We start from the raw sequence: 26,106 nt of genomic DNA, 5'->3' as shown, positions 1-26,106 counted from the left end.
AAACCACTTGAGACATGGATATTGATCGAGGAACGTTAACCGATGCTGTGCCTGGGCGTGTACCTCTGTCCAGAGTCCAGACACCAACCTGGCATTTCTTTTAGGGAAAAACGTAATGCTAACCAGTGCTGTGCCTGGGCGTGTACTTGCGCCCAGACACAACCTAGCATGAAAAGACCAGTGCACCCTTGGAACTTTTCGTCTGTTCAGGGGTATGCTGGGCTGTCTCGTCTAGGTACAGGTACACGCCCACCGGTTAACATTCTCTCCCCCGTCTTTTTTTCATACAACTAGATGCTTTTTGACTGGAGCATTCCCACAATCAACATGACGTTGAAGAGAGCTTAGGCAAACTGATGGGACCCACTTTAGGTGCGTCCACATGGGCAGAAAATAGGGGTTAAGGTTCGGTTATAAGGTTTGGGCTCTTAAGTAGGCTCTTCAAAAGCCCTCAACAGACCTGAATTCAGGCTAGGCTAAAGCTAAATCTGTCTTGTCCATGCCCAGATTCTTGGCCGAAAACCTGGTGCAGCCCCACTCGCCATCATGGTTTGAGAAAACAGTATCGGATCATTTGAATCGGGCATTTCCCATCAGTATCAGCTGTTGACTGTATGGATCGATACTGATTTTTACTAACTTTTAATTGTTTTTAGTATATTTAACCAAGTGTCATTACCCTATTGGTTGTTCCATTGATTAGGATCCGTATCTGCCTTGCTACATCCATGCTCGCGATCCATTTATAGCTTTCCATGCATATCTCTGTCTATGCCTGGTGGAGACTTTGTTACGGTCTTGATTTCCTGAGCGAGTAAATGGGGCGAATGAATCCAAATCGTTAAGGACACTTCCCTGAGACCAGTACCTTGTTCCTGTTTCTCTTACCTATTTTTTGAAGAGTGCTTGAAACAATGGAAGTAGAAATAGAAACGTAATTGTTCACTTCGAGGATAAACGGCCTCTTAAGCCAAAGCTTCAATTTCAAAAATATTCAATGCCCGTTGCATCATCCCCATTTCTTATTTAAAGACTTCTAACACCACTCAATAACTAACTCCTATAGACTAGGACTCTTCACAATCAACTATTCAACTCCATTAAGAAGGAGCTACTATCCGTTACAAAGACTCCCACGACTACTCCCCACTAACTTAACTTCCTAATTTAAATAAACAATTAATTTTCTATATAAAACTCCATTAATTAATGCCTTGAAACTCCCACCCTCTCACATACACATTTTACACAACCGTGTATGAAAACTCTTCCCATAATTTAACTTTCTAAATAAAAGAATTTTTTGGGAAAGGAAGCTTATATAATATTATTATTACTACTAGGGGCTAGGGGCTAGGGGCTAGGGGCTAGGGGCTAGGGGGTGGGGGGAGGTAAGAGCCAAGAGGCTCAAACTCGAAACCTCTTGCTGAGCTAGGCAATCATTTTTTTTGTTAAATCTATGAAACTTCGTCAATCTTGGAGGCTTGAACAGCTATAACAGTAAAACCTTTCAAACTTTTACTACAAGGAAGTTACTCTAATTCTGTAATTGGCTCCTAAACTACATTTACAAAAGGCCTAAGAATTACATGTAAATTATTCTTTACTTTTACATATATAACATTTTTTTTAATGTTCTGTTTATTTTACACTGAAGTTTACATATTTTCAAATTAGGATTATCACTGGGTAGAACTTGCAACAGATGCACCTCGCCAAAAATTATGCCTCGGCAATCCCTTCATTGGAAACTCCCAACACAGACTGCCCAAGAGAAAACACCCATGCAAACAAATAATAGATAAAAAGCAGTCAAAGTGTACATATATAGAGACAACGCAACATGTCCTTGGATCCTGACCAAGAGGACAAACACACACCAACCAGGGTTTAAAACCCGAAATTGAGATCTGGATTGGTCCCAGCCAATCTGGATCGGAATCGATCAGGATTGGTGAGAAATCGACCGGAATCATCCAAAACATGCCCTAACCCTAGTTTTGGACGGGCATCAGTTTAGCCGGATCCCAATTTTTAAAACCCTGACATGCATGAGCCCACTGGACCAAAGTTGCCCTCTGCTCAAGATCCCAGCATGTTACTACTGTTTTAAACAGGTAGATATCACCTAGAAGAATAACATGATAAGAGAGAAAATGACTGACCTCATTAAGGAGCCGGAGACCAGCAGACCGAGTGAACTTCCTTGCAAAGAGAAAGCAACGCGCTGGCTTCCCTTTGCTGCTGCACCATTCTCTTCGAGATTCAGTCTCATAATAAATGTTATCTATGTCCTGGAAAATCCAAACCACTGGTTGATTAATTGATCCCTACTTAACTAATCTATAATATCCCATTCTGATCAATGATTTACTAGTAATAGTAATATTCCTTTTCACCAATGAACAATATTTTTCTCTTAAACGGTATGGAGTGTAAACCAACTAGAAAGAGCATCTTGTCTGTTTCCTGCAATACATAAATCCACTCCTGTAATGGTTTATTCTCAAAAGTCCTGCCAGGGTTTGATATGCATCTGAGATCTACTTTTTCGTTCTGGGAGAATTGAGAAACATATAGTAAAGAACTTATAAAATAGACGGAATGAGACAAACCTAAAAGCTCAAAAATGGTTTGCAAGCACAGCTCCAAAGCCTTACATACCTTTATTGATTGAATAACTGCTGGGGTAGCATCTGACATTTTGTAAGTGACTGGATGCCACCCACGTCTTTCACGGACTTTGGAGGATGGAAGATCCCAGGAAGTATGCGTCAATGTTCTTCGAGTTATTTCCTCTTCAAGTCCCTTTTGCTGGAATGGAAAAAAAATAATTAGAGATGCATAAATGTGGTGGGAAAATTCTTTAAAAACAATATGCTTCAGAGGAGAGTTTTGATTAAATCCTAAATGTAAGGTTTTCATTAAATTCTAAATGTCCTTACGAATGTGAATCCCGCCTCCTCATCTTTCCTTTACAGAAATGGATCAGGAAAAACAAAACCTTGATTCCATATTTCCACTAGGTTAGCCCTATAAGAACTATGAAGTTACTCATTGATGTGATCCCAGGTTCAATAACCCTTAAATTAGATCAATATGGGCCCACAAATAATAAATAGCTCAATTTAAAAGAATAGTGGAAATCTCGTAAATTCTGGAACAATCAGGACCTTTAAAACTATGGTAAACAGGATCATGGATGTAATAGTAATTAAGATTCTGAAAAAAAGGAACGAATCTGGTACTTTTAAACTGGGGAAAACTTTTAAAAAAAAATCAAAGGAAAAGGGGTCTTGCATAATTTCAAAAGTCTGTCCTTAAAAGCAAATAAGAAGACTTGATGTCTTCTCCTTCCTCACGACTCCAACTTTAAAGGCAATACCTGATTTTAACAAATCAAGTCCAAATTACATGGAACATTAAGGATAAGATCTGCAGGAGAGGCAATATATTCAGGAAAAATTCTGAAATCAGAACCTGGCGGTAATTGCAGGTTCAGAGATAATCTAAGGTCTGGCTCTCACTTCTCACAGGAGAGGAAACTTTAGGAGATGAGATGTAAGTGGATTAATTTCCTATGTATGCGAGCTGATTCCCAAAATTTCAGACCAAAAGGGTTAGTGTTTACACCCTAAAAATACAATTTGACTGATAAAGGGAGACCGATCACAATTGGAGGATGTAAAGATCGGTCATCATAGTGGAACCTTTAAACAATCGGTCAACGAGGACGTTCCTCGTACAGAGTAGGAACGTTGGGAAACTGGGACGGTTACAGCCATAGAGTGCCTACAGTTAGGGGCCATTATCACAGTGGAAACCGTCCAAGTAGGACGTGGCCCGAGAGCGGTTCTACAACCGTTAAAAGAGGTTGCAGTGGGGAAACACGTAATAGGGTTTTCTCTCTCCGTAAGTATAAAAGCCCTCATTTCAGAAGAGGGAGAGATCTCTCAATCAACAAAACAAACCTGCAATTTATCTATCTTTCATTTCCTGCAATTTACATTTCTTAGTGTAACTCTTTTTCTCCCCCAGATCCTTGGGATCATTCTCTTTCATTCTTCTTCTTTTGTGGGTGGAAGCTGGTGGAGAAGTGTAATGCCGATCCCATCAGCTTGAACAACTCCATCCAAAACCGCCCCGTGAAGCGAGGATCCCGATCACTGATGATAGAACGTGGCACACCCCAATACTTGACGACATTCTTCAAGAATAGTCGTGCTGCCTCCTTTGCCGTGCAATCTCTAGGAGCTGCCACGAACGTGCCATATTTGGAGAATCGATCCACAACCACCATAATCGAACCACACCCCTCTGACTTTGGTAAGGCCATAATGAAATCCATGGAGAGACTCTCCCACGGTCTCTCCGGTATGGGGAGTAGCTCTAATAGCCCCCTAGGTGGTTGTTGCTTCACCTTGTCTTGTTGACACACAAGACAAGTCTTCACATAGGCCTCTATATCATCTCTCATCTGAGGCCAATAATATGCCGACTCCAACAATGCCTGTGTGCACCGTTGTCCTGGGTAACTCTCCCTCATCAAGTTCTTTTGTAATTTTCTGTAATAGTAGTACTTTCCGCTGAATGTACTCTTGTCAGAAATCAATAGAAAACTTCAGTTTCTTATTTCACTATCATCTCTTTGTGATTTCCCCTTTTCTAAATTCATTGCAATTTGGTCTTTTATTTTGAAAGTCCTTGGAGCAATCGAGGCAGGAGGGTAATCCACAAAGCCTGATAGAAGTCAAAAGCGTAAGCTTCCTCTACATTGAGTCTTGAAGACTCTGGCACGCCCGTGCTCTTCACTATCACTGTTTGTTAAGGTAGACCGACTTTAGGGTTCACCAATTGTTTGAGCTATCCGGAAAATTAGCCAAACAGTTAGTTATGAGAGATTGATCAAGCCCTTTACAGCCCGGTAAGGAAACAGTAGCAGGAAACGAAGGAAAGAACATAAGATAAAGAGAGGATGAAAGGAGGAATAAAGGTGCAGGATATACCTGGTAGAAGAAATAAGAACTGAATCAATCAAGAAGAGGACAGGGAGAGAGCACACGGCCACACGATGCAGATAAGTGTCTGTCAATTTTCTTCATTCAATTCTCCAAATCTGTCAAATGATTGACTACAACCATCTATTTAAAGATTTGTAAACAAGAAACCCAGACCTATTCAACTAACCCCTATCAACAAGGTAAAATAAAAAATTACAATAACTTTAATTAACCCAATGTCTCACTGCATCAGGCATGTTGATGCACTTGGAAATTCAAGGCAGCACTAGACCACAAGTTCCCAACAGAGTGGTTAGTTGATAACTTGATATTGGTGTGAAGAATCAATTTAAAAGTGGGTTTAATTCAGTAAATCATTGAAGTACTTTAAAAGGGGAAAAGAAAGACAAATTGAGAACTGCTTTTTAGAGACAAGTCAACATGCTACTGAATAAAAAGTTGTATATATATATATGAATTTTTTCTCTTTCTCTCTATAGTAAAAAACTATAAAATTACTTATAAATTTATCTGCTCAGAGTCCTATTTTGTAATCAGAAGGAACATATTCCATTACAAATAGATAAAGTATAAATAGGGCATTCTTTTATGATCAAAAGTCATGCCATGCATTTGAAACTAAGGGAAGCATGTAGTTACTTAACTCACTTGAGTTTCAATAAGCAAAATGAAGCTTAATGACAGTGAGAAGTCACTCTAGGAAGAAATTGACAGAACTGCCTCCAAATTATCATGAAAGGGAATTAATGTAAGTTAAATCCAAGCTGGTTCTGTCAATTTTCATAAATCAGATTGCTTTCAGACTCTTCACATATTTTATAATCTTCAATAAATCCTCCGCAAACACAAAATCACAGTTTAAGGCTTGGAAACTAGAGAATGAGAAAGCAACTTACTGCCAGCAATGTCTGAACATAATGTTCATCAGGTATACAGTTATGCTCCTTTGAACCGTCCACAGGCTACAGAAAAAAAGAAGTTTAATAATTCCAAGTAGCAATCTTGTTTCTAAAAAGCCGATTCTTAATAAATATTTCTTGTTTTTAGCTGATCTTCCAGTCCTATGATAACAAGCACATGCATTTAATATGATGTTGCAGCGACAGATACAAAGAAGCTGCATTTAAAATAGCCGATTGAGTGATGACAAAGAAGAGAAGTACTTACAAGAGGATGGTCCCGCCAAAACTCAGGTAGTGACTTCCTCTGTACGAATAACAAACAGAAGGTATTAGGTATCATAGAAAGAAAGAAAAACTGTAAATCCTTGAGAACAGTATTTGATTAAATGACACATGAAGACTGGTTCATAGAAAGTTTAAATTTAGACCACCATAATGTGATAAAAAAAATAAAAAAAAGCTCAAACCATATGCAATAAGAGTATAGAACCTCGTACCTAATGAATTCCAAAAAAAATATATATTAACTTATTTTCAATGCCATATAGTGGATCCCTTCCCACTATTCACATGAAAATTGTCTATAATAATTGTCTCCACTTTTCTATGCTTGACCAACAAAGGGTTATTCGGAGTGAGATTTCTGGTAGGGCCACCCTGGGCTATCGGCAGAGTGAATAATTAATGACACCAATGTGGTGGGGAGGAAACCAGAACTCGTGTAAGAGATGGAAAATCCTGTCAGAAATTTAGAACCAAAACCATTTTGAATCTTGATTTACTAGAAAGAGAAACAAAAGGAAAGCCAAATCAGTGACTGTGAACAACCCCTTGTCTAGGGAATGGAAACTTCAGGATTAATCAGGTTCACATGACAGAAAAGGCAGAATAAACCAATGAAGACAATTCCCAATAAATGATGTAGATGTTGGTGTCAGTGTTGAGGAAGAGTGTGTGTGATGATTTATGAAATTTGAACAACAGGTCACTGAAGGTTCTTCAATTGATGCTCGGTGGATCAGATCAGAGGGAGTAAAACAGGGAAGACAAGGCATCGCCTAGGCAGTCAGATGTATGGAACACCTATATAATGTGATGGTGAGAAGAATATTAGGCCTCTTTGTCTTTGGTGTTTTGAATCCAAAGAAGACTGAATGATGTTCAGATGGGTAAAAGAACTATCAGACTGCATACCAAATTTGGACTGATATAATCGAGACATTGGAATCCAGAAGAGGATTGAAGGAGCCTTTCAGGATAGATAATGTTTATAGAATACCCTAACAGAGTCTAAGAAATTGGACAGGCCTGCTGAGGTTTGGTGAAGATAGACCAAAGTGATTTGATCTGGTATATAGTGGATTGGCCAATCCACACCATTTGATAGGTTCTTTGTTTCTAGATCGGCTGATCCTTCGTAGGATCTTTTAATCCAAAATGATCCAAATTGGTAACACCCGAGACCAATGTGCCCTATGGAACGAATCCTTAAGTCCTTTGTTCATACTACATAAGAGGCATCACCCACATAGTGACTTACTCTGCAATGCTGCTGAAACACTGGGTAGACCAAATCATCTTCCACTACAACCTCAGCATGCTTTCTGGTTAAAACAACCCACTGAAAAAGGAGACCATAAAAGGTAGGGTCAGACAAATGCATGCCACCAGGATACTGTGGCAGAAAAATCGGGGCAGGCATCTGAATCTAGAAAACCCTTTAACTATTACCTGAGATCCTTTCCTCCAATTATGAACAGGAATAACAGGATGCATTTTCGGATTGTAACGACCTTCTTTTGTATCTGCAAAGCTGCTTAATTATTGAGCAAATGCTATTAGAATCTATTGGACATTCCACATACATTCTTTTTTTATTTCACAATAACTAATTTTAATATTGTTTTTATAATAACATACTCCTACCTGGGGAAAAAATGATGGATCAAAAGGCATACAAGAAAAGCACAGGTGATTTATGAACATTAAGAGGTCCATGACAAGGTTGTCAAAGTAACTTGAAAAGATAAAGCAAGTAAGCTTTGAAAATAAAACACTAGTAGTTCTTTTCTTGATTGTTGTGTGTATACCCTTTCATTACCATTATCTTCCTTTTGGTGGACTAGGAATGCAACATTCCACATAAAAACATATTTTTCCACAAATATTTCAATACCATCAACTATATGGAACATATGAAAGATGAAAATGTGAAAGGAAATAAACTATTCAGCATTATTAATGTTCATCATTCGTTTGTAGTGAATATTTTGACTATTATTTGGCCACCATCGAGGTTACATGCAGCTATTATTCTCTCTTGCTAGGTTGGCCTTTTGCACCAAAAGAATTCCAATTAACGTTAGGAAATTTAACATTCTCAGTAAAAGAAGAACCTTTTGCATAAACACATGTATCTTCATCTCTAAGTGGAACTTGGAGAATGTTTTTCCCTCACTTTTGTACAGCTTTTCATGTAGCCATTTGTTATTATTTATTGTTTTTCCCTCGAAAGTTATTGCCTCGCCCACACGTCATTCACCAGATTTCATAAGCAGAAAAGGTATTTAGGGCTAGAAAGAGTATTTTTCCAAAAAGAAAAGGCAATGACTGACTAAAGATAATCACTGCTCAACATGACAGAAGATAGTGAGCAACCCACTCACCTGTCTACAAAACTATTTGGTGTAGACATGATATAGTCATATGTATAGCTGAAGCTGTATAAGGGCAAGCAGCTGCCATGAGAACAAATAATAAGATCATTAGCTGGTTGAGCTAATAAATTTGTTACTAACTCCAAATGGTAGCATGTTATTAATAAATGAAAGTAATATGACACATGTGCAATGAGTTTAAAAATGCTTTTAATGAAGGGCAAAAGTAAATGACAATACCTAATGATGTCCAGCACTGCATGATCTGCCACAAGGTAGGACATAGGTTGGTCCATGTGATGGAGGAACATGCACCCCAATCATTGGTTAAACTACCAAGATGCCATTTATATTTTCAATATTATTTCCCTCTCATGAAAATTTCTTAATTTTATGATGTTTGGATTAAACATTTAACCACTTTCCTCACTCATTTTGGGCTGAAATTTTACCCCTGAGATGGGTGACAGTCCTCTATGACACAGAGACCCCCATCTCCTGCCGCAGGTTGTGAAGTGCTAAACATCTCTAGGCATAGGGAGTATCAAAATCTCCCTTAGTAAAAACTTTCGTAATCGCATTTCCCTGCAATCCCTTACATTATTAACTAATTTTCTCCATACCATAATGTCTGCTGAGTTAAATCTCTCATATTTAAAGCCCTGATTCGTTTCCTAGCATATTCTATTTCCTCAAACTTCCTCGAAACCTATATCCCTCTCAGCTTCTTTAAAACCCTAAATTTTCTTTGCTTCCATCTTTTTTAATCTTCTCAAGAAAGCCTGAAGTCCTTTGATGGATCCATATCTCTCACCAGCAGAAGACACCACTGTAATTGTTCTTGCATGAGATCATAGGATACCAGAAATACACTGGAAACTTCACTTGGAAAATGTTCATTCCAACAGTGATGGCCTTTTATTGATTACTGAACAGTGGACAAGACTAGAGCAAAAAATTGCCTGCTGCAATCCATTAACAGGACCAGAGAGAGAGAGAGAGAGAAGAAGGATACATGCATAGAACTAATTTGCAGGAATAGGAAAGGTAAACAGAAAATAACCCATATTGGATGCATGCACAAGATAATGTCCACTGCAGCCATTATTAAGATCAAAGCTCACCTGTCTGATAGAAAAACAAATCGCTCATTAAATGGATCCATGAGTGCATTTTTCAGCAAAATACGCTCTGCCTGGATCATGCTTGCTTCTCCCCAATCTACCTGGAGTAGAAGCACAAATAAATGCCCAAAGAAAAACAAAAAATAATGAAATAGATTAAAAAATGTGATCCATAGGAAGCAAATAAATTTTGATTCTAACTGCTTATAAATGGAACACATCAATATCATACAGGCCACTTAATAAAGGTCATAAGGAAGTTAGCTGTCCAAGGACTTCTTTATACTCAAACCAATGCTAAACTCACAATGGGATTGAAATCAAATCAGTTGTGGGTCGGAGTGGGACCACAAAAATATATGGCCATACATGCAAAGATTGCAAAAAAGCTGCAGAGGAAAAGCAAGTTTGTAATGTTTGAAAAAGCACTCTCGGTGAAATCATGGTCCAGACAATTACCAGACCTGAACCACGTAAGTCCATGGAGAACCAAAACCTAGTAGATGCTTTTACTGAAAGTCACTTGTCAGAATTTATGGTCTAAAACATTTTTAATCAAAGTATCATTCACTATCAATAGCACTATAGTGGAACAGACAAATAGGTAACAAATTTGTTATCATTGGATATATAATATTACGGCAAGAGATCGCTATCTGGTCGTGTAGCGCCTGCACCAGCGTGGGGGCCAATAAGAGCACATGCAGGAGAATTTGACTGAATGGAAATTTTCAGTTCACTGGGGGCTGAGTAGTAATTTGCGTGGTCCTGTGTCTAGGCACAGGAACCATGCGGCTGGTTAGTGTTCTTTTTCCCATAAATATTATATAGGACAAAGCTTTCCTTCACCGTGTAGTGAAGGTTCGCCCCACCATCCTAGGGTTCACAAACCCCTATAGGGTTTTAGTATAAGTCTCCGATACCCTCTCCCACACCATTTGAAGCCCACAGTGAATGGATTCCCATTTACTCTGGCTGAAGGAAAACTCGGTCCTATATATATATACCTCTACCCTTTGCCTTAGGATTAGTCAGTTCTATTTCTCGGGTATAACTCAACGGTAGAGTGTCACCTTGATGTGGTGGAAGTCATCAGTTCGAGCCTGATTATCCCTAAACCCAATGTAAGTTTTTCTATTTTGACTTGCTCCCCCGCCGTGATCGAATGAGAATGGATAAGCGGCTCATGGGATTGACGTGGTGGGGCAGGGATGGCTATATTTCTGGGAGTGAACTCCAGGCGAATATGAAGCGCATGGATACAACTTATGCCTTGGAATGAAAGACAATTTGAATGATCAAAGGGGAGACTGACACTAGTACTCATTTTGATATGTTACAGTAGCTATGCTATGCAGTACTTCGTGCATGGGAATTTCGGGTAATCTTTGTAACATGAACTGCATTGAGCAAGGTCTCCTGCCCACTCTTCCACCTCTAAGCCAAAATTCGCATGACTTCCCCCATTCAAACAGCTTTTTGGAATTTTTTTAGCTTTTTGAAATGAAGTATTATTAGAAAGTTCTGAGTACCACATGCTTAAAATTTTATAGAGCCATTGCCAAAGCACCAGTTCCATCAGAAATTATTTGAAAAAAAAAAAAAGAATTCCATCCTATATCGCAAAAAGTTCCAGACATAGATGTTTAAGATGGAATCTCATGAACGGGCACACCTAGTTTTGCCACATGGCTTAGTGATATTGCAAATCCCACATTTGGATGTCTAGGGAATGGTCTGAATAGGTTACATGTCAAATTTAAGACTCAAATTCAATCATATACCCTCCCATGTATGTCCACGCATCCCCTTGTAGTCCCATGCACTCTTGGTAGACCTAGATTTTTCAATGGTTTGTTTTGCCATGTAGCCAACTCCATTTAGGAAGAAACTTGACGAGAGCAGCAGACTTGAGATCTACCTGTCCACAAAATTTCAATCCCATCTAACCTGCCACATGGCAGAACTAGGTGCCCATTGAGGAGATTCCATCCTAAATGGTATTTTTGAAAATCCAACTCCATAGTATATTATTAACTCCAAATGTAGACAACAAAGAACGACACAGAGAGCAGCAATAGCAAACTAATGAACAATGTAAAAACAAATCCTTTGCTCATCAACTCAACACTTTCGGTGCAAGCAGCAGTAAGTGTAGACACCAAAGAAAGACAGAGAGCAGTAATAGCACACTAAGGAACAGAGAGATGAAAACAATTCCTTTGTTTCATCAATTCTAGACTTTTCAGCACAAGAAGCAGCAGACCTGTATACTATCATTGATCTGGCGGCCATAAAAGTATACTGATTTTGTCGTTGCCTTATTGAACAGAAATCCAGGCCTAGCATGGATAAAAATTGAAAATCTGTTCAACCTTTCTCCCTGCAAAAGATGGAAATTCTGAGAAGAGATAAACAGCATGAAATCATGAATATAATCAGATCAACTTTCTTTACAACCCTAGGAAACTCTAGTCTCTAGGTAATGCCATGTGAGAACCAGGAGTTGATAAATCAAGCTAAAAGGGAAGTACTACTGAGTTATGCTTTATCCCTTCACTGGACATATTATTGAATAAGGCCACCCACATGCTCCATTTTAGCTTTAAAGACCAGATTGAAAGAAATACAATCAAAATTTAGCACTCAATTTGGCTTAATCCTTATTTATACCATTCATGGAGAAGACAAAAGGTTGAAAATAATGGAACCAAACAAATTTTCTAAGAATGTATATTATGATTACCTTGGAAAAAGATAAATGGAGGCATAAGCACAACCGAGATAATATATAATTGATTACACTATCATGCCATTTAAAACAACAGAAAATCAACATATGAAGCTTCATGTGAAGTTCTAATCCACTTTAAGTGTTTCATAGCATACAAAAACCATATTAGCTTAGAAAAAATTCTGAATGTTCTCTTGTCATCATAAGAGAAAGGCTTTCGTGTATATGGTATAGAGTTGGCAATGTGACCAGAGCAGAAGCTACTTGGACATTAACAAACAGGACAGACTGATACTAGGTTTCAGAACTTTATCTTGCAACAGTCATGCATTAGTACCCTTCCAAAATAACACCAGAGATTCAGAGAGCAGTCAAGAAACAAAATAACTGAATGGGAAGTTTCAGAAAGACAATTCAAGTTATTAAAATTTCAGGATAAGCAGTAAGCTTCGCTAAAGTTGCTTATGATATTTACTAATTCATTTATTAATCTGATGAATGATGGTTATATGTGATCTTCACTACAATCCTCGTGATTGATGTCCAAATAGGCCCTATCAGGTAAATTGTACTTCAGCTCATACTAAGATCTAGATGAATAACACATCCAATTAATAGATAAAACCACTTTATACAAATTCCATTGAGAAATTCTGGTTTGTCAGCGTCACCGAAAATGATGGCGTTCATGAGCAACAATTATGTCAGGTGTCAATATAACAATTTGAGCAGGAAAGTAAAGAGTACGGGAGGAAACAACTAACTACAATTTCACCATAACAGAAGCTTCTTCTACCTTAACCAAACCAAACAATCAGTAAAAAAATACCTGAAAAAAGGAATCCCATACACTGTCCAGAGGAAGCCGGTTCCGTGCAATAAAAAGAAACGCGATCTTGGGCCTCTGAACAAATGGAGGAGGCGACGAAAGGATCATTCTAATTTGACTGTAACGTGTCTGCATCAAAACTAAACATCCAAAACAAAAACTCAGCAAAAGCACGGCAAAAAGCTTTTTGTTCCATCGACTGTGAGATTTGCTTTTAGTGCTCCTTCGCTTCATCTCTTATCAATTTAGATAAAAAGCTCGATCATATCCAAAACAGTCTTGCAGAATTAGTTCTCATTCCACTGTTACAGCATATAATCGATCACTTCCGTTTATCTGAAAATAGTTTCCAAGCATCTCATCTGAGGCAATTATAGCCCAAATCCCTGACACAGAGCTGCTTAGGTACATTTTCTTCAGAAGAAAACGACTACAATTCGACCAAAGCGTGAACCGAGAGACAACTGCGAGAGTCATTTCATAATCAAAGCTTCAATTTCACGCCAAAATAAATTTTCCGGAGAAGAATCTTCCAGTTCCGTAGTTTTGCTGATTTAGCTAAAGGAATCGAGATCATGAATTTCTACTAGCTCCTTAGTTCTACCAGCTCGAAAATTATAGCTCAATCGGAAAAAAAAATAATTTTTCAGAAGATATTGCAAACGCGGATCTTAAACTTCTCTTCAAAAGTGCAACCAGTATCCACTTAAAGAAGAACTTGACCTAAATTTTTTAGGTGAGAAACAAGAAATCCGATTTTTCTTCTTTTCTTTTTCACGGATTCAAGCTGAAATTGTAAGAAAGACGAGATAAAGCATCCAAATAAAGAACAAGAAGCTTGTGAAGCAATCCAATTTGCATCTCCGGAAGTTATCTTTGAGATTCAAAGACAATAGAGAGCGGGGGGGAGAGATACTGTCTGTGAGCTCTCTGTCTCGACTGGAACAAACTTGACTAGAAAAATAGAATCGCGTGCCGCAGTACATACACTGGTACAGGCCTCGTTGATGGCAAATACACCCTCGCGTACCAAATAAAATAACCGAATTACCGGTTCAGCGGACTTTTACTGCATCGGTCTCCCATATTAATAGTAAGGGTAAATTACACATCACTCCCTGATTTTCAAACAAAACTCAATCACCCTGATTTTTTAACAAACTCAAAGTCACTCAAAACACTCCCTCTACATTAACGGTGTTAGTCTATTGTTAGTTAATGATGTAAAAGGACCATTTTACCTTTATATTAAAACATTAGAATTGAATTTATAATGTTACCCTTCTTTAATCTTCAACATTGGTCAAGGGTAGTTTAGAGATTTAAATTTATTTAACTGGCTGACATCATCACTTAACAACATAAAACTAACGATAGGGACTAATTTGTCATATTGAGGTCTAAACTAGGGGGTGATTTGAGTTTTTTAAAAAACAAAAGGATGATCTTAGTTTCGCTTGAAAACTAGGGGGTGACATGTAATTTACCCTAGTAGTAACCACGATTTCAATACTGATCAACGGCTTGGGTTGGGTACCACGATTTCAAAAATTGGGAATCGGATTAATGAATCGGCAGTGATTAATCCCGATTTAACTCAATCAGATATGGCAGATTGATGCCAAATAAACTCTAGATTTGTGTGTTTTCAAGTCTAACGGCTGATTTTGGGGTTCTTGGGATCGATTCTGACCAATCTAGATTCTAATGAGATCAATTTGTCATAGTTGGGGATTACAAGACCCCCACATTTGGGGGGGGAGGGGGGGGGGTTCACTTATCCATGTTGGAGGCATCACATTGTAGGAGGACCCATTGACTACTATTCCCTGTCCAACACGTGCGGAACGAAGCAAATGTTTGTCAACCCCTCTCTTCGGTCAACCGTTGATATGGCACAACCCATAGAATGCATTTGAATTGTGATCCACCCGAATCTATGTGTTGGCATATGGGCTATGGCATAGGACACACACACTGAGCTCTTCTTCTTTGCCTCTGAAGAGGACTTCCTCCGATTGCTTCAAAGACAACTTCTTTACGCCACCGATTTCGGGTTTTAAAACGTTGCTAAGTACGTTAGCCTTTTTGTTTTTTGAAGGCAATTGAAGCCCTGGCAAAGGAGAGGCAAATTTATTAAATCTCATTAGACAAAAAAAAAAAAAAAAAAAAAAGAGTTATATATAGATAAAATGTTACCTAGCCTGCAATAATATATTGCTAGTCCCATAAAAATGTTATAAAAAAATTATACGCATGATGCTAGAGTGGGGATTCTTTCCTACACTCTCACATAGTGAGACGTGAGGCCAATACTGTACATTCTTTTCTGACAAAATGTGAACTCTCTACCACACGAATTCATCTCCCGCTCTCACATTGGTGTGATTTTCTACTCTGCGGTCATGGGAAACCTCTTGACTTGAATCAGCCAAGAGCTTGAACTGGGCAAGAAAGGAAAATCTCAGATCAGCCTTAAGCCAAAGTAAGGTAAGAACCAGATACCACGGTGCCGGTGGGCCCAGCCGCCCAGAGAGTGGAGAATTTATAGAACCTACCTAACGTTGTTACCAAATACCAACTATGATGATTATAGTTTGCAATGATAGTAATATAATAATACAAGACAAGAAGCAATTGAGGATCTGTAATGCTTGTGCAAAATTGCAATTGGCTTTTGATGTAAGCAAAGCATCTTAAAAGTAGATAAACTGGTGCTATCCTAACAAAAATGTTATAATTAATTAGTCTTCACTAACTATTCATAAAAAAAAAAATTTATATTCTTGGTAAGAATGACTGAATTAGAAAGAAATATATTAAATTAAATTTAAATGAATAATACATTAGCTCATGTTCTGTCACATTTAGGACATCCCTTTTTTTTTCTGTCCTTCCGTTAGGTAGGCCCTATGGAGAGTTGAATTCTTGACCTCTTAATTGTAAGATATTGGTCCTTAACAACTGAACTACCCTGTGGGTTGCAAACAACTGTTAGCTCGGTTGGTTGGTGGCATTACAAGTTGGTGCATGCCTCCCAGGAGGTCAAAGGATCGATTCTCCTGGATTGCATATTGTGCCAAAAAAAGGCACCTCCACCCCCCCTCCCCCCTCCCCCCTTAGTTGTAGATTATGGGCTTGTCTTAGCCTTCCCCTTAGCATGTAGTTGGCCTATGGACCCTTGAGTAGGATAGACCAAAAAAAAACTACCCTATGGGTTCATTTAGGACATCTTCTCCCTTGCTCTCTGTAGTATTCATTGTTCTTTCTTCTTTTCGAAGTCAAGGTTCTCCGATTATGCAAACCATGCCATGCAATTCATGTTCAACTATCAATCTATGTATTTATGCTTGAGTTGCAATTGCCTTGTCTAGATTAAAATCATGCGAGGAGAGGGAGAGAGATCTGAGTTGACACAAAAATCGTGTGAACCGATTGTTAAAGTCAAGGTTCTCTTGTCATATGGCAAGTTTAGCAAGAACATACATGGCACAGTGCGCACTTAGTAGAGAGAAATAAAGTTTTGAGCAAAGATTGAAAAAGTTATGGACAGAGTTCCTCTTTGCCCACGGATAAGAGAAATTCTTATTAAGCCACAACATTTGATCTTTGCATTGGACTAAGGAACAATAATTCCGACCAAGCACATTAGAACGTGGGAGTTTAATGATTAAATTCACTTTCTAAAGCTCAATGGTCACATCACCTTTGATGAAAAGAACTATGGAACTTCTAAAATGGGATTGAAAAAAAAATGCAAAAATGGTTGGTTGCAGGATTTTATGAAAATTTGATAGATCACATGATTGAAATGGAGCACAAAAATTAAGATATAAACAATACAAACCGTTAGCCATTTATCCAAGGATTAAGTTTTCACACATTCACGGTCAATGGAAGAATCTTTTGACCGAGGGTGTGGGATGGCCTATATAAGGGATCCCCTACAATATAGGGCATTATCAACCCGGAACTGTAGGGGGTACAGATCCTTTTCCTTCACTGTGTGGTGAAGGAAAATGGAAAACCTTCCCTCTTTATCCAATAATCAACATGGTCAAATCAATGACACTCGTGTTCTCTGCACGTAAATTGCATCATTACAGTTAATGGATAAATGAGAGCTAAGCATATCCATTAAATATCAACGATAATCGACTAATTATCGATATAAATTTAAGTCTTGACAATTATCCTAATATCCTTCATTCTTTTTGGAGATAGAGGAGATTGGAGGTGAAGGAATTACTTAAACTTATTTAACTTCAATTTAATATATATTTTTTTGGATAATAACTTCAACATAATTGAAATATCAAAACTATCAAACAAGTATAGAAAATGATAATTTACCACTAAACTGTGCATAAAATGATGAGATATACCATATAAGACAAACCCCTTAAAGATTGCTAAGAATGGAAATAAATTTAACTCCTTGATTGCTTGATTATTTGTGTTAGTAGGTTTAACAAATGCAAGTGCAAAAAAGTTTCTAATTAGTTCATTCACTTTATTAACACCTCATAAGTAAAATAAACAACCTTTTTTAGGTTCAATTTGAACCTTGCTCAGCCCAGCCCAAAATTTTAGACCCAAAGAAAGTTTAATTTGGATGGGCTGAACTTGGCCCAGCTTGAGTATGGTCTAGGTCTAGAATACTACAATATATTTATTGTAATTTATCTATAAATCCTCCTATCCTTAGCTTCTCATTTATTAGTTCTTATTCCATTTCCAATTCCCTAACCTTGCTCAAAAGTCATGACCATAATCCATAGTTATTTTATTTTTATAAATTTGGAATATTTTGGATTGACTAAAATGCAGGTTTAATTTATTTTATAAATTTGAAATTTTGGTTAATTATTTAAAAGAAAAGAGGACGGTGGCAAAAATGTAGGACTTCGACTAATTCGTGAATGAAGCATTTATTCTCCTTTTTTTTTTTTTTTGGGGGGGGAGGGGGGGGATAAAGGTCATCCATTCATTTCAATATTATTGCAGTTACTTCTGCATAATTAATCAATTTCTACAATTAAATAACATCATTTACTACTCGCGAAGAATAGTATTCATTTTCTCATTGGAATTTATCCAAAAAAAAAAAAAAATCTCATTGAATAAGCGGAGATTAATTGCTTGAATTTGAAAAAAAAAAAAGAATTAGTGGAAATCCTCTTGTTAGTTTGAAACCACAAATCTACATGTAATATCATTACAAAATGCATATAACATGTCCTTAAATGACATGTACTGATCATATTGTCTAGGTTTGCATTTTTTGCTTTATCATCATTTTTTTTTTTTTAAATGTTTTGTAATAGGCAATTTATGAATAAATTATAAATTCTCTTGAATTCATGAATTATTCTTAAAGGATAAAAGATTCATAAAATTTCTTCTCAAGTTGAACCTGAATTGTATCCAAACTCAGTTATTCAAAAATTTTAATTTGGCCGCATTGCTACTTGCAAGTTTTATTGATTTTGTTAACTATGCTCATGCCTGGGAAACTTTAAGAGGCAGTTTTCCCACACCCATGGCGAACGGAGAGCCTCTTTCCCATGGATTTGTGTATCTAAAGATGGGTATCAGGAACAATAAGGAGGGCATTATCGATTTCATACAATAGGGAGTAGAATAAAAATGTTCCTATGGTTGGGTGAACTTTACTCCGTGGGTGGAGGAAAACTTTCCCCAAAACTTTATACATACTTGGTTAGTTGTAGGGATCTTTATCTCCTCTAGTTTCCTGTCCGGCCCAATACCCCAGTTCCTCTAACAAAGAGGGAAGGGTTGAAATGACCACCCTACCTCTACCCAAATACTCTGTCTGGGTGAGGTCCACCACCCACTATTAGAGGAACTAGGGAATTGGGCCGGACAGGGAACTGGAGGAGATAATTTTCCTTAGTCATAGGGTTAGCAGAGTTACAAAACTAATGATGCAACTCCAAATGCCTTATTTGCACATGGTAACTTTGGATGTGCCAAATTTTTATGAGCACAAAACCCTTGGCTTACATAGTTGCCAAATCTGAGTTCTATCTAGAAAACTTGTGTCCTCGTTCTGCACCCCTTCAGAATAATGTACTCGTTTTTTGCACGGACACCGAGTTTAAAAACCCAAAATTGGGATCTAGATCGGTCCTAACCGATTCCTATCGTCTAAAATCAATTTAGAATCAATGGGAATCGACTAAAAATACCTTTAAATCCTAGTTTCCGAAGAGGATCGATTCAATCCAAATCAACTAGAATCGAGATCAGTCTCAGTCAATTCTGATCTGGATTAGCTTGATCCATACCATCCAATCTGTTTTTTTGAACCTTGTGCAGACATGCCATGCGGTTTGAAGCTTGGCCCTTGGGAATTTTTATCCTCTCAATTACATTGTCCATACTTGACGTCAAGTACATCTAATAGAGGGAGGTGAACCCCACATGGACCCCACCTCGGACAATGTGTTCGGGCAGGGGGTAGGATAGTCATTTCTCCCTCCTCTGTTAGATGTACTTGACGTCAAGTACAGGTAGTGTAATTGAGAGGATAAAGATCTGGCCCTTGGGGCCATGGCCCTTTTCCCAAGGTTTTAAAATGCAGAATTATGGACATGTACATATCGAAATCAGTCCCCAAGAACCCTAGAATCGATCTTCAGACACAAACACAGAATTTCCAGGGTTTTAAGTGTGAACCAATTCTATCCACGGTTGGAATCGGAATTGATCACTGTTGATTCCGATCCGATTCGGCCGATTCACCATACCTATTTCTGATTCTTGAAACCATGCCTCCCCCCTCCCCACCTAATCCTAGATCACCAGCGCGTGTAGTTCTCTTACGGTAATTTGATAAAAAATTTATAACTATCCCTCAAGAGGAAATATTTCAATAAAATTGCATTATGCAGAAAGGAAGTGGAGCTTTTGGAATTTGGAAAACTGGAAGTGTTGAATACTTGAATTGAAAACAGAGACGCCGCATAGGCAGGTTTTCAGGCCAAGACAGCAATTCTCCTGTGGATCAAGCACGAGAGGTAGAATATGCATTCCATTCGTAGATTTGTTGCTGCGGGGCATCAAAACCCTAATCTCTGGGTTGGAGTCCGGAGCTTATCGACTTCCGATGCCGCTTCTCTGATGAAGAGTGTTGGATCTTTCATCGATTCCCTTGGTCTTAAATCAGGTACTGAAAGCCCTAAAGCTTGATATCCATTCAATCTCACATTCATTTTCCAATAAAACCAGTTGATCATTATTCGATTCTGTTCCTTTAGAACCAGTAGTCTATGCAATTTGGATTCATTTTCATGAATTCATGATTGTTTGAATTTCGGTTGCGAAACGTATGCGTAGGTGGGACACTGGTGCAGAACTGTGGAGACAGTGAAATTGGAAAAGTTGTGATTCAAGTGGCTAAAGAGCGTAAGTTTCAGACCATAAGCATAATTGAGGACAAACCTGGAACTCCTGAGATAATTGAAGAGCTTAAGGCACTTGGTGGGGATATCGTTGTACCAGAAAGCTACACCAATACTTGGTACGTTCTCTCTTCCATCAGCCCCATTGTTGCTTTTGTTTGAATTTCTACTCTTGTTATCACCAAATTAACGATGATGGCATTTATGATACCCGTGATATCTGGTCCTGAAGAATGTGCTATTATCTTTTAGCTGAAAATAAACCGATCAGATTACTTTGGTCATTGAAGATGGTTGCCAGTTTTGGCTGGGGCATCCTCCAGCCAGAGGCCTGTCGATTGGATGGTTCATAAAATTTTAAACTTCCTAATTTGATGGTTGTGCATAGTTCCCTTCTTTTCATACACTGTATTTAAAACTTTCAAGTGTAGGTTGGTGTCACAGATATGCATTTGAGTTTCGAAGTAGTTCACTCTACCATTGTTGAATGGGGTCTGCAGGAGACAAGTACTTAAGACCACCCTTTCCTAGTAGTTCAGATCCTCTAGAGGCTACATCTTGCAGGGTATATTTTTCTATTATTGAAGATTGGGTACCTGCAACATTATCAATTCCCTTTCAAAGGATATGTGCTGCATCTTGATTGGCCATGTAGAAGCTTTTTGACAAGATATTAATTCCTTTCTAGTTGGCCAGTCAACCTGCTGCCCTGCAAGCTGCTTCATGTTTCGGTCACCAATTTATTATTAAATTTAAGAAAAATAAGAAGAAAAAAAAAAGAAAGAATAAAGGAGAAAAGGGTGTAGGAAAAAGAAATTCTTTCTACAAATTGCTGTAGAAACTTTTTCAACTTTGGGACCTGATGCCCTACCGATCCAGGTGGCTCTGCATCCCCCCAGGTGATATCTTCCAACTTTGTCTTGTCTTATTCACTTGTTGTTGTCACCCTATTTTCCTAAGGATGCTTCGATTTGTATTTCTATAATTTGTAGTCTTGCCACTTGTCCCTCTTAATGTTATCATTTAAGTTATGTGCAATCCATAAATTTGCTATTTCTCAACTTTCTTTTCTATGAAGACCTCTGACCCATGCCCAAAAGTGAAGGAAGGGGGGGGGGGGGGGGGAGGGAGAAAAGAAATCAATTCGAATATGCATTGTAATGCATTGCTGGATGCCATATAAAATTTCTCCTTCAACATTATTGGTGTCTTCATTGGTCACCCTGACACAACATTCCAGAATACCTCCCTGCTTCATTCACCTTGAACAATCGTTCTCCGTATGAAATGGAGATCCAACTCTATGTTGAAATCATATGAAACAGGTGAGTTCAAGCCCATTCTTCAGTTCATTCTTTTGATTAGTCAAGTTCCTCTCCTCCCCTTTCCCCCCTTTCTTCAGAATGGAGAGATGCAACACTATGGTTAAATCATATGAAACACTTGAGTTCAAGCCCATTCTTCAGGATCATTCTTCTGGTCATTCTTTTGTTAGTCAAGTTCCCTCCCCCTCACCCCCCTTTTTAGAATGCAGAATCCAGGTGTTGAGGCCTTTTTTTTTATCGGTTATTGTTTCTCTTCCTCATCAGACCTTATAAGAAGGTGAGGGCATGGCTCTGATCCCGGTGGCCTCCATGATTACAGGGGCAGACTAATTCCAGATGCATGGTAGGTTTTTAAGTGACCTCGTAGACCTATTGAGTGTAAGCATACAGAACATCCATGTTATGAAGGAAACTCCTCTAATGTGATGCTTCAATGTTATGGGGTCATTTTTCTTTAATTTTTCACTACCCACCCCAATCAGTAAATTGTATACCAGTTATCAAAGGTTTATGTGTAAGTAGAGTTATATCAGTGTGGATAGCCGAGGGAATCATTCACTTGCGACGCATTTCTAGTCATCAAATGGCCTATAGCAATTAACTATAGTGAAATTCTGAGCATTAGCTATGAATATAGACACCAACCAGTTGAGACCCTTGGGCTGGTTCTCGAAAATTGTCAACCTCCTTGATGTCCTTAAAACCAATATATTGCTGCAGCTGTGTCCTTAAGGGCCATTCCTGTTTATGAAGCGTCTGAAGAGCACTAGAAGTATGAAGTTATCAAGAGAGACAAGGAGAATGGTGGAGCTGCTGAGCCTGCTCTATCCAAAACGCTTCAGAAACTTACTCCTTAAAGCGAATCATCTGCAGTGGTTTAGAAGATGATTTGCAGAAACCCTTCATTTCTGCATACATGATGCATACATTCTATAATTGTTCACCTTAGTTAATGATATGTCCAATTGTAGAAGTTTGTTGATTGAAGCAGTCTATATGAAGTAGGAAAATCTAGGAGGACAGTGAGTTCCTGATGATTTGCGTGGGAAATGAGAGTCGTCAGGGAGCTTGGTGTTGAATGAAGAGCAAATTGGTAAGATACCCCAGCTACTGTTGTGCCATGCTCTTAGGTCCCTGCCTTGTCTTTTATTTATTTTTTATTTATTTATTTGGTAAACAGGTCCCTGCCTTGTCAAGGTTGAACTTTCTCTTAGGTCTAAGTTGCATATTAGTCTAGGGGGTCCAGATTCTGCTTCCTTCCACCAAATATAGACTGTCTTTAACCAATCTTCCCTTTCATGGGCAAATGGAGAATAGGTCTGGAAGGGTGGAACTGCTGACTGATTCTTACCGCATATTTGTCCAAAATGCCAGCGTTTCAGTGGAACTCATGATGACAGATGAGCCTCGCATTCTGGTCTATTAATGGATAACTATTGGCGGCATTTGCATTACTAATTAGGCATTTATGGATGTCTTAGAAGTATTTTTTGTATAACAGTGAGGACGTGAAGTTTGTAATAAAGAATGACCATCTATTTCCTATTTCTTCATCAGTGCAGTTACCGGAGAAGGTGAAGTTGTTTACATGGACCCAATTCATCCAAATATAGTGTAGCAGAATGGTTTCACTCTTTTTTATGTTGAGTGGTAATTGATACATGACTCTTGGTTGGACCTTGAATTATATTCACTCTTAAGTGATATTATTCCAAACGTCATTCTGGAAATCAAATAGTCTTTTATTCCTTGAAGTTGCTAGCTTGATTAACTATGAGTCTTTGACACCACCGACAGGTTGCAAATCGGTATTCAACGAACTTACCGATTATCTTGGCTATTAATTTGGTAGAAGTGAAATACTTATAATCTATTGGCTCTTGGGGGTGGATTTAGAGCTATATCCCAATGTTGGGCCTGTTTGAAGTTATGGTTTTTTGCGCTTGTGATACTGTAATGATAATCTTGGGTCCTGTCCTGAAACTGTTGATTCTTAGAGATGTTATCCACTTCTTGTGCATTCCTTAAGCTGAGAAGCATGCCCACAAAGTGTAAGCATACATGTTGAATAACTATTTTCTTTGTCTCGGTTCAGCATGTGTATGCTGCCATGTATCTCCATTGGTTACTCTGTTCATTCTGGTTTCCCTGTAACCAGGTATATGAAGCGCCTGGTGAGTGAGCTAAGCCCTGCTGCCGGTTTGAATTTCAGTGATGGATACCAGGCAACTGCTGTTTGCAAGGCAGTGGCTGATGGTGGCACATTCGTAACATATGGGAAGAAATTGCCGAAGCATGTTGTTTATGGTGGTGCAGAACGTAAGCCAGTTGAATGGAGTGCATTCCTCAAGGAGAAGAATCTGAAGGTGTTGAACCTTTAAGACATTCGATTTTTTTGTGATGACTGATGGATGTGGATTGGCCTTCCAGTTATCAATTCTCACAGGTCTCTCTCTCCATTTTTAATAAAAATTGGGAGGGATTAAGTTTTTCTTGATATTTTGTAATGAACTGTTGCTTTTGTTTTTCGTGATATTCATAACAGGATTTGGAACTTGGAATTGATGTGCATATTATGGGAATATGCAACTCACGTGCCTATGCTGTGTTTGTGGGATTCATAAAATGCAGATTAACTTGGAGCAAAAGTTTACAATCATCTTATTGGGTCGATTTTATTTTGATAGTTAGAATAGCAGACAATAATTTGAGGACTTGTGTATATTATGATGTATTTGGCCGCATAAGCTTAAACATTTTATAATCCTAAATTTGGTCTGGTTCTTCTGCATGATACTTTGATCTGTTTGGAGTAGTACTGTAAGGGTATGGTAAGCCAAAAAACCAGACCGACTTTAGCCAAAAACGGCTGGTTCTGGTTTGATTCTTGTGTTACCCTGTTTCAAATTAGTTCAGGTTTTTAAAACTATCAACTAGCACAAGGAAAGTCTTTACTCTTGCAGGTCATCCCTTCCCTAACCCTCACAGGATAAAACCCACAACCCTACTCGGCCATCAACTTAAAATGACTGTCTTCATCATTCTATATGACTTATCCATCACCGCACTAATTAAAGATAAGTTAATTAAGTTGATCGAACTAGAATCTTGACTTCTGGGTTCTTTTGGATGTCCTACACGAAAAGGAAGCAAAAGATGGAATTAAGTTTGGAGGAATAAAATTTACGGGTTTAAATTCATTGGTCGATGATCACATCTCACTAGTTACAATTAGGTAATCTTGTTCATTCGATGGACCACCTAAGGATTGATTCAAAATCAGTAACCAAAGCATTAAGCTCTTATTATATATACTTAGAGTTGAAACCATCCCACAAGCAAATTGCATTAAGGCAAACCTTCATATCCAAGTTTAAGCTCGAATTTTGACCCATATCTTAGACTAAAACAATTTGTTATCATTTGTAGCTTTTGTTGTGGGACTGAGTTTATCTACACCTTGGGTAATGGTTTTAATCTCCAAATCTACCATTGGATTGCATGGGGGAGGGGTATTTTCAACTTCATCAATAGGACATAAGGAGTGTAACTGTGACCTAAGAGCTCTCACATATTTGGTCACATCACCAGTAGATAAGAGATTTCACCGGATGAACACTTATTCCTTATTTTGTATGAGAAATTCTCAGTGCCACCCCCTAACGTTTGCCTATATTTTAAGGCACACCTACTAACTATCATAATATCAGTGTCACTCCCTGCTTTACCAAACTAATTCCACACAGACCCCCTATCGTTAGTTAAGTGCTGTTAAGTGATGATGTCAGGTATTTAATATTTTTTAAAAAACAATTCTACCCTTCTTAGTGGGCAAAGTACCTAATCTACCCTTTCAATTAAAACACCCACAAACCCTCCTCAATCGAATGAAGAAACCTGCAATTGCAACCTTATTTCACCTCTGCAATCAAACCAGTCCGACGAGCAAAGAACACGACGTCGAGCGTAGAGAAGACCCCGACGAATCTTACTCACTTTGGTGAGTACTGAAAGCATTGGCCTTCAAGGTCGCGGAGCAAGGATCCATTATCGCAGTAGCTTCACTGTTAATACGATTTTGCGAAAC

The 26,106-nt window shown here is 38.3% G+C and overlaps 2 protein-coding genes across 4 annotated transcripts; one reads left to right on the top strand and one right to left on the bottom strand.

Moving 5' to 3' along the window:
• Positions 1-1,650: 1,650 nt before the first annotated feature.
• LOC122671158 (glycosyltransferase BC10-like) lies at positions 1,651-13,842 on the bottom strand. 3 transcript variants are annotated; one of them, XM_043868259.1, is made up of 11 exons: positions 13,268-13,840; positions 11,971-12,087; positions 9,705-9,805; positions 8,590-8,661; positions 7,655-7,739; positions 7,464-7,544; positions 6,189-6,227; positions 5,918-5,983; positions 2,665-2,814; positions 2,166-2,294; positions 1,651-1,764 (listed from the first exon to the last, which is right to left on the bottom strand). In XM_043868259.1, exons 1-11 carry the CDS (start codon positions 13,499-13,501, stop codon positions 1,723-1,725), a joined length of 1,116 nt encoding a protein of 371 aa, XP_043724194.1. In that variant the 5' UTR covers positions 13,502-13,840; the 3' UTR covers positions 1,651-1,722. The 3 variants fall into 3 exon arrangements, with proteins under 3 accessions (XP_043724194.1, XP_043724195.1, XP_043724196.1); XM_043868260.1 differs by having other exon boundaries at positions 7,655-7,736; positions 13,268-13,837; XM_043868261.1 differs by lacking the exon at positions 11,971-12,087 and having other exon boundaries at positions 13,268-13,842.
• Positions 13,843-20,181: 6,339 nt separating this feature from the next.
• LOC122638264 (enoyl-[acyl-carrier-protein] reductase, mitochondrial-like) lies at positions 20,182-24,678 on the top strand. Its single transcript, XM_043831140.1, has 3 exons — positions 20,182-20,459; positions 20,630-20,813; positions 24,178-24,678. Exons 1-3 carry the CDS (start codon positions 20,318-20,320, stop codon positions 24,398-24,400), a joined length of 549 nt encoding a protein of 182 aa, XP_043687075.1. The 5' UTR covers positions 20,182-20,317; the 3' UTR covers positions 24,401-24,678.
• The last annotated feature ends 1,428 nt before the right edge of the window (positions 24,679-26,106 follow it).

This window comes from Telopea speciosissima, chromosome 8 (genome assembly GCF_018873765.1).
Source record: "Telopea speciosissima isolate NSW1024214 ecotype Mountain lineage chromosome 8, Tspe_v1, whole genome shotgun sequence".
NCBI classification, from domain to species: Eukaryota; Viridiplantae; Streptophyta; class Magnoliopsida; order Proteales; family Proteaceae; genus Telopea; species Telopea speciosissima.
The sequence above is the reverse complement of the archived record's forward strand: the minus strand, read 5'-3'. Positions and strand labels throughout refer to the sequence as shown.

What these genes read in the sequence shown, in the direction of transcription:
- LOC122671158 (XM_043868259.1), bottom strand. Translation starts at nt 13,501, where the DNA reads ATGAAGCGAAGGAGCACTAAAAGCAAATCTCACAGTCGATGGAACAAA. An exon ending in TATGGGATTCCTTTTTTCAG is followed by an intron (nt 12,088 to 13,267) that starts GTATTTTTTTAC and finishes CATCTTTTGCAG; the next exon opens with GGAGAAAGGTTGAACAGATT. An exon ending in ATGTTCAGACATTGCTGGCA is followed by an intron (nt 2,815 to 5,917) that starts GTAAGTTGCTTT and finishes TTTCCATTCCAG; the next exon opens with CAAAAGGGACTTGAAGAGGA.
- LOC122638264 (XM_043831140.1), top strand. Translation starts at nt 20,318, where the DNA reads ATGCATTCCATTCGTAGATTTGTTGCTGCGGGGCATCAAAACCCTAAT. An exon ending in TTCCCTTGGTCTTAAATCAG is followed by an intron (nt 20,460 to 20,629) that starts GTACTGAAAGCC and finishes ACGTATGCGTAG; the next exon opens with GTGGGACACTGGTGCAGAAC. An exon ending in GAAAGCTACACCAATACTTG is followed by an intron (nt 20,814 to 24,177) that starts GTACGTTCTCTC and finishes CCCTGTAACCAG; the next exon opens with GTATATGAAGCGCCTGGTGA.